Source organism: Stegostoma tigrinum, chromosome 6 (genome assembly GCF_030684315.1).
Source record: "Stegostoma tigrinum isolate sSteTig4 chromosome 6, sSteTig4.hap1, whole genome shotgun sequence".
NCBI classification, from domain to species: domain Eukaryota; kingdom Metazoa; phylum Chordata; class Chondrichthyes; order Orectolobiformes; family Stegostomatidae; genus Stegostoma; species Stegostoma tigrinum.
The window spans coordinates 98,507,978-98,521,960 of NC_081359.1; the positions used below are offsets into that span (position 1 = coordinate 98,507,978).

A 13,983-nucleotide genomic window follows, 5' to 3' on the forward strand; every position below is an offset into this window, starting at 1 on the left:
TTTCATTCATTGAAAAATATTTGAGATGCACAGTGATCTCTTCAAAGTATTATCATTGCCAAAGTTAATCAAATTAAACATCAGAGATAGTGGGAACTGCAGATGCTGGAGAATCCAAGATAATAAAGTGTGAAGCTGGATGAACACAGCAGGCCAAGCAGCATCTCAGGTGCACAAAAGCTGACATTTCGGGCCTAGACCCTTCATCCTAAGGGCCTAGGCCCGAAACGTCAGCTTTTGTGCTCCTGAGATGCTGCTTGGCCTGCTGTGTTCATCCAGCTTCACATTTTATTATCTCAAATTAAGCATCATTTTTTTTATTTCTTTCTTTATACACAGGATGAGGGCACTGCTGGGCAGGCAGCATTTATTGCCCATCCCCAATTGACCAGAGGGCAGACAAGAGTCAACCACATTGCCGTGGGTCTGGAGTCACATGTAGGCCAGACCAGGTAAGGATGGCAGCTTCCTTCCCTAAAGGACATAAGTGAACCAGATGGATTTTCCAACAATCAACAATGGATTCACGGTCATCATTAGATTCCTAATTCTGGATATTTTATTGAATTCAAATTCCACCATCTGCTGTTAGAGGGGGCGGGGCGGGGGTTGGAATTCGAATCCAGGTCCCCAGAATGTCATGCGGGTCTCTGGATTAACAGTCCAGTGGTAATACCACTAGGCCGTTGCCTCCCCACCATTTACACCTTCAATTGTCAACCCTCGCCTTCAGCACTCCATTCAGCAACTCTCATGGCAACGAAGGTTGTGCTGAGTTGGTTGGATGGCTGATAAGCAGTGCAAAGTGATACTAGCAGTACGCGTTCAATTCACCTCTCCATGAGGTTACCATGGAGGACTACCCTTCACAACTTCTCCTTCACCTGAGTCGTGGTGATCCTCAGGTTAAACCACCATCAGTCATCACTCCCTAATGAGGGAATAGCTGTACCATCTGGTAAGACTATGGCAACTTTATGTTTATCTTTTAAACCCCAGGATGTTAATGAGTGAGGGATTCAATGATTGCAATGACATTGAATGTCAAGGGGCAACGGTTAGATTTTCTCTTGTGTGAAATTGTCATCTAGCACTTGTGTGGTGTCAAGTTTACTTACCTAGTTTCAGCCCAAGCCTGGATAATATCCAGGTCATGCTGCATGTGAACATAAGCTGCTTCAGCGTCCAAGGAAAGGAGCTGAGCATTGTGCAATGGGCACGAGGTTGAGCAATGGCAGTGTCACTGGGCTGGAGACATGGGCTTAAATCCCACCATGGCAGATGGTGAAATCTGAAAGCATTAAATATCTGGCCTAATTGCAACTGTATGAATTGCTGAAAAAACCTATCTGGTTCACAAATGTCCTTCAGAGAAAGAAATCTGCCATCCTTACCTGCTCTGACCTACATATGACTCCAGACCCACAGCAACACTTAACTGACTCCTGAAATGGCTCTAGCCAGTCATTCAGATCAAGGGAGCAGTTAGGGATGATCAGCAAATGCTGGTCCAGCCAGCAATGCACACATCCCATGAATGAATGTCACACAGCAAGCGCTAACAACTTCCCACTTATTCTCAGTGCAAAATCTCCTCATCTGCCTATTTCAAGTCTGCTAAAACACAATGAGGTTTTGTTTCAGTGAGTATGGGACCACAACATTGGGGAACACAGATGAACTGGAAGAAGGTGTTACTGCAAAATTAGCCGAGGGTGACCTTGATGACTTGAATGAAATATTGGATATCGACAATGATTGAGACAAACTTGGTAAGTCCCAGAATAAGTTTATCTAATCTTTCTTCACCAAACGATTTGCAAACACTTATTGAAAAATGAAAGTGGATGCTGTAAGGTAAAAGTAATATTTACTCTCAATAAAATTGGAGTATATATATTGCAGCAAACTTTTTGCTTTCGAAAAGAGATTGCAATATCTGTGAGACTTTTGTGGTAAAGGCTGTAAATAATTGCTTGATTACATTCGCTGAGTGTTCACAGATTGAGCTGATTTTGAAATCAGTTGACGACTTGGACAGCGATTGAAATGAAACTCAGAACAATAAATATCACCATGTAATGCAGCATATTTGTCCTCACCAGTCATTTCTGTCACCGGGCTCGAAATTTACAATGGGTTATAAGTGAGTTATTGCACATCAAGTTTTGATCACACAAAAATTAACATTGGGAATTTTGGTGGGGTGGGGTTCAGATGAGGTACTGTCTGCTTGCCCAGGTGGGTTGTAAAAGATCACGTAGCACGTAGTGTCCTGGCTAAGATTTCCCCTTTGTTACCTAAACAAAATGATCTGCTCATTATTCAGTTGCTATGAGCATGTCGGCTGTTGCACATTTGGAAAGTTATTTATTTGAAAAGTGCCTTTGCATGTCTTGAGGTTACAAAAAGGCGCATTAAAATACAAACTTTGAGTCTTGAGCACATGAGTAAGAAAGGTCACTTTTTGCTGTCCCACCCTTGAAAAAGCAAAAAGGTCACTCCTGACTGCACCAGTTGGAGTCCTGTTGAGTTCCTCATACCAGCCACGCTCTAGTCTCTATGACTGGTATTGTTAACTTACACTGAATTAGAGTCACATGAAAACAGGAACTGCTAGATGCGACTGACCGAAGCCACCTAACTCATTTTCTATCATTTTGTAGTCACATGATACAATAGTAATGGTAATGGTAATAAAATGTGAGGCTGGATGAACACAGCAGGCCAAGCAGCATCTCAGGAGCACAAAAGCTGACGTTTCGGGCCTAGACCCTTCATCAGAGAGGGGGATGGGGGGAGGGGACTGGAATAAATAGGGAGAGAGGGGGAGGCGGACCGAAGATGGAGAGTAAAGAAGATAGGTGGAGAGAGTGTAGGTGGGGAGGTAGGGAGGGGATAGGTCAGTCCAGGGAAGACGGACAGGTCAAGGAGGTGGGATGAGGTTAGTAGGTAGTGGGGGGTGCGGCTAGGGGTGGGAGGAAGGGATGGGTGAGAGGAAGAGCCGGTTAGGGAGGCAGTGACAGGTTGGACTGGTTTTGGGATGCAGTGGGTGGGGGGGAAGAGCTGGGCTGGTTGTGTGGTGCAGTGGGGGGAGGGGACGAACTGGGCTGGTTGAGGGATGCAGTAGGGGAAGGGGAGATTTTGAAACTGGTGAAGTCCACATTGATACCATATGGCTGCAGGGTTCCCAGGCGGAATATGAGTTGCTGTTCCTGCAACCTTCGGGTGGCATCATTGTGGCAGTGCAGGAGGCCCATGATGGACATGTCATCAAGAGAATGGGAGGGGGAGTGGAAATGGTTTGCGACTGGGAGGTGCAGTTGTTTTTTGCGAACTGAGTGGAGGTGTTCTGCAGAGCGGTCCCCAAGCCTCCGCTTGGTTTCCCCAATGTAGAGGAAGCCGCACCGGGTACAGTGGATGCAGTATACCACATTGGCAGATGTGCAGGTGAACCTCTGCTTGATGTGGAATGTAATGGTATACAATAGTAATGGAGTTGTTGACAATCATAGGAGAAACAATTATTCTCCAACAGGCATAAAAATGGATTGGGGGGGCGGGGTGGAAAAGAACAGCAGTGATGAGGTTAGGTCCATGCGTGTTTCAAGACCAATGTTATGCTCCCTCTACACATCCACCTCCCACCAGGATGGTCTGTGGCCTCTAGGCTTCTTCCTGGAGCAAAGGCCTGAACTGTTCCCATCCACCACCACTCTGCTCTGCTTGGTTAAGCTCATCCTCACCCTCAACAACTTCTCTTTTAACTCGTCTTATTTACTTCAGCTCAGAGGGGTGACCATGGGTACCAGCATGACCCCCAGTTATGCCTGTCTCTTCCTGGGGTACGTGGAACATTCTTTGTTCCAGTCCTATTCCAGCCCCCATCCACAACTCTTCCTCCAACACATATATGGTATCGTCAGTTCTGCTTCCCTCTGTCGGCCAGAATTGGAAAAGTTAATTGGTTTTGCTTCCGGTTTTCACCATGCCCTCAGTTTCAGCTGGTCTATCTCCGACTCCTCCTTTCCATTTCCGGGGATAGATTGGCCACTAATATCGGGGGCGTGTGGAATCTTTCTGATGCTCTTCCTGTAGGCATTGCCTGACCCAGTTCTTTGGATATCCATTATCCTTGAACACTTGAAGAGGTATTCCTCCTCCCCTTGGCGTAGTTCCATGTTGCTGCAGTGTGTTGTTGCCCTTCTAAATAGCGTTTGCCTGCAGCTTCGTTCATGTGCAAACACTATTTAAAAGGGCAACAACACACTGCAGCAACATGGAACTATCCCAAGAGGAGGAGGAATACCCCTTCCAAGTGTTCAAGGATAATGGATATCCAAAGAACTGGGTCAGGAGATGCCTATAGGAACAGCAAAGATTCTACATGCCCCGCAACACTCATCACACTACCCTACATCAGGAACATGTCAGGACTCACCATAAGACTTCTACAACCACTGGGCATCAGAGTAGCACACAAACCCACATCAACCCTACAGCAAGTGCTCACCTGAACTAAAGACCCACTCTCCACCATGGACAGATCCCCTGCAGAGACTGCAAGAAACACTACATCGGACAAACAGGAAGGAAACTAACAACAAGCATACATGAACACCAACTGGCTACAAAAAGACACGACCAATACTCACTCATCTCAATCCACATGGACAAGAAGAAACATGATTTCAAGACAATACCAAGATCCTGGGACATACTAGGCAGCGACAAGCACGAGAATTCCTAGAAGCATGGCACTCGTTGAAGCATGCTATTAATAAACACATTGAACTCGATCCCATATACATTCCACTACACAAGAAACCTGGAAGTGAGGCAATCCATCGCAACAGACCCCGGAGTTTAAAACCAGGTGGGAAAATACACGGAGGCTTCATCAGAGGCTGCACTGAGGGTGTTACCCAGCACGGTAATGAAATGTCTGCAGAGCAACAAACCAGCTCGGTGAGCCAACCAACCTCAACATCTGACCCTTTCTCGAAAACATTCAATACTTTGCCTTCAAGCACTTTCTGCAGCAGAAAATTCCACAGGCTCACCACTCTCTTGGTCAATAAATTTCTCCACATCTCAGTCCTAAATGGTCTACTCTGTATCCTTAGTCTGTGACCCCCCCAGTTCTAGACTCCCTGGTCATCGGAACATCCTTCCTGTGTTAACCCTGCTTGGTCCTGTTTGATTTTTATAGATTTCTATGAGATGCCTCCTTATTTTTGTAACCTCAAGTGAATATAGTCCTAACTGACCCACTGTCTCTTCATATGTCAGGCTTACCAACTCAAGAATCAGTCTGGCAAAGCTTCATTCCACTCCCTCCATAGCCAGAGCATCTTTCCTCAGATAAAGAGACCAAAACTGCACACATTTCTCCAGGTGTGTTCTCATCAAGGCTCTGCACAACTGCAGCAAAATATCCCTGCTCCAGCAGTTGAATCTTCTTGCCGATGTAGGATCTGCTTCCTTCACTGCCTGCTGCACCCCACAATGCTTACTTTTAGTGACTGATGTACTGAGGTCTCATTGCACCTCCCAAACTACCCTCATTCAGATAGTAATCTACCTTGCTGTTTTTTTCCATTTTTAAATCCACGTTATACTTCACCTACCATACATTTGCTCGACCACTCAACTTGTCCAAATCACACTGAAATGCTTGGTCAAAGAAGTAAATTTCAAGAGGAGTCGTAAAAAACAGGTAGAGACAGAGAATTCAGAGTTTGAGGCTTAGGCAACTGAAGGTATGGCTGAAGTGATGGAATGATTAAAACAGGGTTTGCTTAAGAGACCTGAATTGAAGAAAGTATGCTGAGAGCTGAAGGAAACAACCGTGATAGTGAGAGTGCTTAGTTCCACAGGGCTGTGTTGTAAATATCAAGTATACTTTAACATCACTTAAATGTCAGTAATAGATTTTTGTGCTATTGTTACTTCCTTAGGATCCAATCACATGAATTATTTCAAGGCATTGGGAGACTTTCTGCACAGATCCTTCTCATCACAAGATTTCAGAGTATTTTGTAAGCCGTTCCAAGAACATAAAATAAAAACAATACAAGCCAGTATCCAGGAAGAAAACAAAAGAAGCTTACTACTCAGTGCCAGCTGAAAAGTATGAAGAACACACCCTTCCTGGCCAATGCTAATTTTTTTTTGAGGACTTAATTTTCTGCAGCTTGTGGAACAAGGAGTATTTTCCCCCCCCTCAAGAACAAGTTTGACAAATATCTTGATGCATTACATAACAAGAAGAGAAAATGCTGGGAATATTCAACAGGTCAGACAACATCTGCGAAGAGAGAGAAAGAGTTAAGTCTTCAGATCAATGATCCACTCTCTGAATAGAACATCCTCATTTTCCTACTGGATACATACAATGTGTAGCAGACTATTGAATTATCCAGACCAGGCTAGTTTTGGGATTGATCCCTGGTCTGTTCTGAGTTACTGGATCACAACAGCGTGTAAGCAACAGCCAGCACTCATTACTCATTCTCCAGTATTATGTATGAACAATGGTGACTTGAGTCAAGAAATGGAGGACCAAACTCAAAAAGTCATATTTCCTAACATTTGAGGGTAGTGAAAAAGGGAACTATCGTTTGCAATTCACTGAAATGTTGAAGCCTAGTTAAGTATTTTATTAAGAGTTTACAAATCACAAACTCAAGCTGTGGGGGAAAATGTGATCAAACTCACTCCAAATGCTGGCAGATGATATTAAAATTACAACTGCCTGATTTCTATGAGCTATATATTTTTAACACAAGTCTAGTAGGGCAACTATAATGAAACATGTTAGTATGTGCTCCAGGATTTATCAATCAACTCGATGAATATTACACACTGATTAGAAAATACATGGCGTAGTGTCATGTTCCAATATCTGAGCCTGGAGGCCCGGACTCAAATCCCACCTGCTCCAGAGATGTGGAGTGTCATTGGGTCATAGAGATGTACAGCACAGAAAGAGGCCATTTGGTTCAACTCATCCATGCTGATAGAATATTCAAAATTAATCCAGTCCCCTTTACCAGCATTCTGACATTTCCCTTGAAACCCTTCCTCTTCATATACCCATCCAGCTGCCTTTTAAATGTTGTAGTTGTACCCACCTTCACCACTTAATCTGGCAGCTCTTACCGTACACATACCACCCTGTGAAAAAGGTGCCCCTTAAGTCCCTATTAAATAGTTCCCCTCTCACCTTAAAGCTGTGCTGTCTGATTTTTGGGCTCCCTTACCCTGGGGAAAAGACCTGACCACGCACCGTATCCATGACCCCTCACAATTTTATAAGCCTCTATAAAGATTACCGCTCAGCCTCCGACATTCCAGGGAAAACAGCTCCAGCCTATTCAGCCTCTCCCTGTAGCTCAAACACTAATCCTGCCAACACACATCCTTGTAAATCTTTTCTGAACCCTTTCAAGTTTCATAGCATCTTCCCTAATGCAGGGAGACCAGAACTGAATGCAGTATTCGAAAAGTGGCCTAGCCAATGTCCTGTATAGCCACAACATGACCTCTCACCTCCTATATTCATGCACTGACCAATAATGGCAAGTTTACTAAATACCCTCTTCATTATCTCTACCTGTGACTCTGCTGTCAAGGCAATATAAACCTGTACCCCAAGATCTTTTTGTTTGGCAATACTCCCAAGGACCTTACCATTAAGTGTATATGTCCTGCCCTGATGTGCCCAACCAAAATGCAGCACCTCACATTTACCTAAATTAAGTTCCATCTGCCACTTCTTGACCCAACTACCCATCCGATCAAGATCCCATTATACTCGGAGGTAACCCTCAACACCACCAACTTTGGTGTCACCTGCAAACTTACTAATCATTCCTTCAAATATTCACATCCAAATCATTTATTTGAATGGCAAAAAGTAGCAGACCTAAGCACTGATCCTTGTGGCATAATGCTGGTTACAGGCCTGCAGTCTGAAAAGTAACCTTCCACCACCACCCTTTGTCTTCCACCTTCGAGACAGTTCTGTATCCAAATGGCTAGTTCTCCCTGTATTCCATGTGATCTAACCTTGGAAACCAGTCTACCATGCAGAACCTTGCTATGCCCCTTACTGCTGTCCATATAGACAGTTCTGTCTTCAATCCTCTTTGTCACTTCAAAAATTTCAATCAAGTTAGTGAGACGCGATTTCCCACGCACGAAGCTATGTTGACTATTCCTAATCAGTCCTTTACTTTTCAAGGACATGTAAATCCTTTCCCTCAGAATCAGTAACATGGTTAAAAATACCTGTAAAATACAAAGGCTGCCCTGTCACCATTGTTTCAAACCTGGGATTTGCTAATGCCCTGTCCCCTAATTCTTCAGAATCTCTCGGTCTGTGGAAAACAGGTTTCCCCTAAACTTGGGGTCGGTACCACAAGGGGATTGTGAGCTGAAACTTTCAGGGAGGCACAAGGGCCACATGGAGCTCTGATAGTAGTTACGTTTCCCTACTAACAGCAATGTCATCACAGGCACAGGATCAGCCCCCCTCGCTTTTGCATGTCTTCCTGTCCTGCTCAGAGTTCTCACGAGGTTTATGGGGATTTTTAATTTTCAAGATGGGATCTTGGCATTGACAAAGCTTGAGAAACACTGGAAAAGGAGAAATAGACAGTTAGTATGAGCTGAGAGAGAAAGGAAGGTGGTCAAACTAAAGTGGGACAATAGGAAGATTGCTACAAAGAAAATGAAGCCGTAAAGAGCAAAAAGCAGAGATGAGAAATCGCACAAAAAGGAAAAACTTGGAAAGATAATGGATTGACAGAGTGCAATGTACCCTAGGAGGGTGGAGAGGTGGCTCAGTGCTTAGCTAGCAGCCTTGGGTGACATTCCGTGTCTGTGTGGGTTTCTTCTGATGCTGTGGTTTCCTCCTACAGTCCAGAGATGTGCAGGCTCGGTGGAGTAGCCAAGATATTGCAGGGTTATAGGGATGGGGTGGTGGGCTGGGTTTGGATGGGATATTTTCTGCAGGATTGGAGGAGACCCTCTGGGTTGAATGATCACTTCCTTGCAACGTGTCCTGAAGAGTGAAAGCTGACAAAATCTGTGCCACCAAACCATTGAAACAATTATGAAGTTCTACGGGATGATAATCACATTGATCTATCAGCAGCAACCTAAGTAGTTTATGACAGCAATTAGCCCAGTTGACAGTACAAAGTCCTCCTCACTAACATGTGCAACTGAAGTTGGGAAAGCAGTTCTAGAAGTGACAACCTGTTTTATGTAAAATCCCCATCATATCTTCCATGCAAAATCCCTGATTTTTCCCCATTACCATGGATATCCTGTTTCAATAGCAGGATATCGTGATGTAGTAATCAATCAGATGAGATTCATTCTAGTAGTTCACAATATTGACAATCATCTCCCTGCACACTCAGGTCAACTAAGATCACAGCAATCAGTTGACCTAGTCTCTTACTGATCACCCTGTATTCCCCTCTTATGCTGTTAGTGAATGAATCACTAACCATCTACTGTTGAACATCACATGAAGTCACGACCAGACCACAAAGTGCAAGTCTCTCTTCGTTGTTCGGATGCATTATTAGAGTCAAATTAGTTTGTAATTCATACCCTTGTTTATCATAGGGAAAAGTGGCTGCCGTTTTAAAATTCATCAGCCATAATGCAAAATGCTTCAGTGCGGAACTGGAATAGGAAACTTTAAAGATGTAGGCCAGGTAGACACTGGAACCAACCACTTTCAAGTCAAAATATTTTAAACAAAGCATTTTGGAGATGCTTTCTGAAATGAGAGTGTGCACAAATAGTCACCACCCCATTGCTGTAAATTAAGCCCATCAGATGTCTGGAGCCCTCAAATAGCTTTTGGTTACAGCATGCGAAATTCCATTTTGGAACATACCCAAATACCCAAATGCAGCAGGGTAAAATGATCGAAATCCTCACTTGAATTACCAGACCAATATTTAAGAAATATAATTTCAGCTCAGACGTTAGGAACTGCATTCTCTTTTGTTTAGAACGAAGTAAGCTTTTGCTATATTCAGCTTAGATAGGTGTTACGTCTGACACGGGCCTGAGGCTATTGTCCCCCGTAAATTAGAATAAAATAGCCACACCACTGCCTCAAGCAGCGCATTAAACATCTCCCCTGCCTCCTCATTAACAGCACAATTGCTGGCCTCATTATTGGAAACTGTGGGGTGACTGGGAGGTGGAAAGTGGGCAGATTTTGACACATTATTTACATACAACACAGATCTGTGAGGATGCACAGACAACAGCATCAATCCTGATAAAATATCATCGCTCTGGATCTGTAGATTTAGAGAATAACAATATAGAAGCAGGATCAAAATTAATTTGTGTGGACAGAGGCAAAATGAAGTCTTCCTCAAACTTTGCTTCAAAATAGAAGATGGGCTTGAAAGATTAACAAATTCAATGTGGGCTTAATCTCAAGAGAGGAGACAGAATGAAAAGTTTAGACTAAACTAAGTTTACAATAATAATGGGACAGTGACTATTTGGGAGAAACTGTGAAGCATTGTCAACAAATCCAAGAGAGATCCAAACTGATTAAAAAAAGTGATCAAGGGGAATGCATATTCGATCAAATGAAAATTTTGGGTCCATTCAGTTAGATTGTAACGATTGCTCCTGGCCTTGCACAAGCCCAATCTGTGGACATTATCTATATTTCACTTTTTATATAGTCAAACTGATACCCATAAAGTCCTGTTAAAAGGTCAGAAATGCTTTACAATGGTAGGTATGTAGTGATTCCACAAAGTTAACAGAAGTGCACTGACTCGATTAAGAGTTAAAAAAAGTCAATACAAATGTTTTGATAAGTGTGTGAAATACAATGTTATGTAATGCAAACACCAAAAATATTTAGTGGATTTGTTCTTCTGTAAAAATGTAATTTATTTTTCCTAAATCAAATTAACTTTGCAAAGTACAAATCTGGAGTCATAACCTGACCTGGATTGAGGTAGAAACTAGATGTGGAGGGGCTACTCGCGCTAGTTTTGGTTTCATGGGTGGATGCCATATAAATCTGGTGTGCTCTCAGACTAATTTAAAAAGTTCTCATGGGGTTCATCACACTCCTGGATATTTTACAAGTCTGCCTAATCAGAAATATCTGAGGACTGATTTCTCTTTCTTTGCTCTCAGAAAACAGTCCATCCTAGTTATTTTAAACCAACATGTACTCGCTCCTCAATAGGACATTTTATAGTTCCAGTCAAGCAGATTCAAAGAACTGTACACAGGGCAGAGTTGTCTGCAATGAAAACTACAGATTAATCTAAGACACCTGTTTCCACTTCTATGCTGACCAACATACACACCAAATTACACCAATCCTATTTACGTGCCCTTGGTCCACAGCCTATAATGCCCTGACATTTTAAGCACTCACCAGAAACCACTTAAATGTTGAGTGATCTGCCTCCATCACTGTCTCAGAACATGTTCCAACCATCTACCATTCTCTGGGTGAAAAAACAAACTCCTCCACTTCCTCTGGTTAAACACTGATTTACAAACAAGTCACAACTTCCTCAAACCCAACATTTGGAAGACTAAAGCCTTCATTGTCAGGGTCTCTCATAAGCTCTTCTCTCCTGTAGTTAGGCCAATACACAGTGCTGAGCCAACCCACATACTGTGAAACCTTAACATAGAACATTACAGCAGAGTACAGGCCCTTTGGCCCTCGATGTTGTGCCGACCTGTCATACCGATCTCAAGCCCATCTAACCTACACTATTCCATGTACGTCCATATGTTTGTCCAATGACGACTTAAATGTACCTAAAGTTGGCGAATCTACTACCGTTGCAGGCAAAGCGTTCCATTGCCTTACCACTCTGAGTAAAGTAACTACCTCTGACATCCGTCCTATATCTTTCACCCCTCAATTTAAAGCTATGCCCCCTCGTGCTTGCCATCACCATCCTAGGAAAAAGGCTCTCCCTATCCAACCCTCTGATTATTTTATATGTTTCAGTTAAGTCATCTCTCAACCTTCTCTCTAATGAAAACAGCCTCAAGTCCCTCAGCCTTTCCTCATAAGACCTTCCCTCCATACCAGGCAACATCCTAGTAAACCTCCTCTGCACCCTTTCCAAAGCTTCCACATCCTTCTTATAAAGCGGTGACCAGAACTGTACGCAATACTCCCAAGTGCGGCCGCATCAGAGTTTTGTACAGCTTCGCCATATCCTCTTGGTTCTGGAACTCGATCCCTCTATTAATAAAAGCTAAAACACCATATGCCTTCTTAATAGCCCTGTCAACCTGGATGGCAACTTTCAAGGATCTGTGTACATGGACACCGAGATCTCACTGCTCATCTACACTGCTAAGAATCTTACCATTAGCCCAGTACTTTGCCTTCCAGTTACTCCTACCAAAGTGCATCACCTCACACTTGTCTGCATTAAACTCCATTTGCCACCTCTCAGCCCAGCTCTGCAGCTTATCTATGTCTCTGCAACCTACAGCATCCTTTGTCACTATCCACAACTCCACCGACCTTAGTGTCGTCTGCAAGTTTACTAACCCACTTTAAATTGTGCTTTAAAAAAAATCTCACATCCTCCTGAGACTTTCACTGCTTCTTTCCACAGATGACAATGCTAACCTTTGGTCTAATTCAGGCCCATTGCTCATCTGTTCTTTTATCATTTACAGACTTTAATACCATTTCCCTTTAACCAAAAAGAAAGCATTTATGATCAGATTTCAATTAAGAGACTATTATGTTAATACCAAGTAGGCACACCAACTTTATTCCTGTAGGTTGCAGGTCTTGCTCAGAGACTAGAGGAGGACAGTTCAAAGCTAACATTGGTGTCATTGGTCCAGTTTGAATATGATGGATAGTTTTTTTAAAAAATATACTTCTGCAGAATTTTCCTGTATGGAAGCAGCTATTCTGTTCAAAAAAGGGTCTGCAGAAATCAACTCTTTCAGGATTTCAAAGCAGTGGCAATAATTAGGCTCACACAGCAGTAAGTCCAAGAAAGATGTTAACTTTTAAATCAAGCATTAATTTTTTTGTTGTGATATTAATTTGCTCAATCAAGTGTTGATTGTAGGATGACGACTGTCAATAAATAATTTCCCTATGACTGTTAAGGTTGTATTTGTTCATCTTTGTAAAATAAATGTGCTTGATATTTTCAATATTACTTCTCACATATCTTCATGCTTACCTTTGTAATCTATTGTTGCTTCACCCTGCTCTACATCTATGCATTCTCCTTCACAATGCTCAAAGTGGTTTACTGAATCCAGCCTTGTGCATTCCTCCATCTTTTGTGGCATTATATGCATTCCAGTCTGGATTTCTGGATGATTCGTCATGAAGCCAGATCAAAAATGATTTCATAAACAGGGCTTGTCTGCACAGAGGGGGGAAAAAAAAATCCTTGTGGGTCTCCCATATGATTGCACATTGGGAGGTATGACCTGTATTATGTTAAAAATTGTTTTATTTTGATCTTTCCAAAAGACGCAATGACTGTACATTGCGATAAAATTATGTAGCATTTGAATTTTAAAAATATTGGAAACTAAATTAACATCTTGAAATCTCAAAATGAAAACAGATTATGAACAAATGTATTATAATGCACAAGTAATAAAAGAATGCTGACAAACCATTACTGCAATTAATAAGTTAATGAAGCACAGGCATCAAGCTAATGTATTGATATTAGTGGTGCTAACTAAATTAATATGGCAATGCGCACTTGGAAAATTACATGGAGAAGTGATCAGGAGTAAACTAATACATTCATAGACCAGAAGGCACAATGACAAGTTAATAAGGCCTTCATGTAACACACTTAATCTGAGCATCTAATGCGTATTTCACTAATGGGAGAACATCATATTACTATTTTCTGGATTTGCATTATTAACACAGATTGCTGATGATACATA

At 42.5% G+C, this 13,983-nt stretch overlaps 1 protein-coding gene across 2 annotated transcripts in view; it reads left to right on the forward strand.

Annotated features, from left to right (window-relative positions):
* The window catches only part of si:ch211-269e2.1 (cohesin subunit SA-2), a 153,469-nt gene that overhangs the window by 123,963 nt on the left and 15,523 nt on the right, over positions 1 to 13,983 (forward strand). Inside the window, exons 32-33 of one of the 2 annotated variants that reach the window (XM_059646790.1) lie at positions 1,645 to 1,772; positions 5,961 to 13,173. In XM_059646790.1, coding sequence (XP_059502773.1) covers positions 1,645 to 1,762 — 118 coding nt within the window. In that variant the 3' untranslated portion in view covers positions 1,763 to 1,772; positions 5,961 to 13,173. Of the gene's footprint in view, positions 1 to 1,644; positions 1,773 to 5,960; positions 13,174 to 13,983 lie in introns of those variants that run through there. The other variant, XM_059646791.1, reaches the window with a different exon arrangement.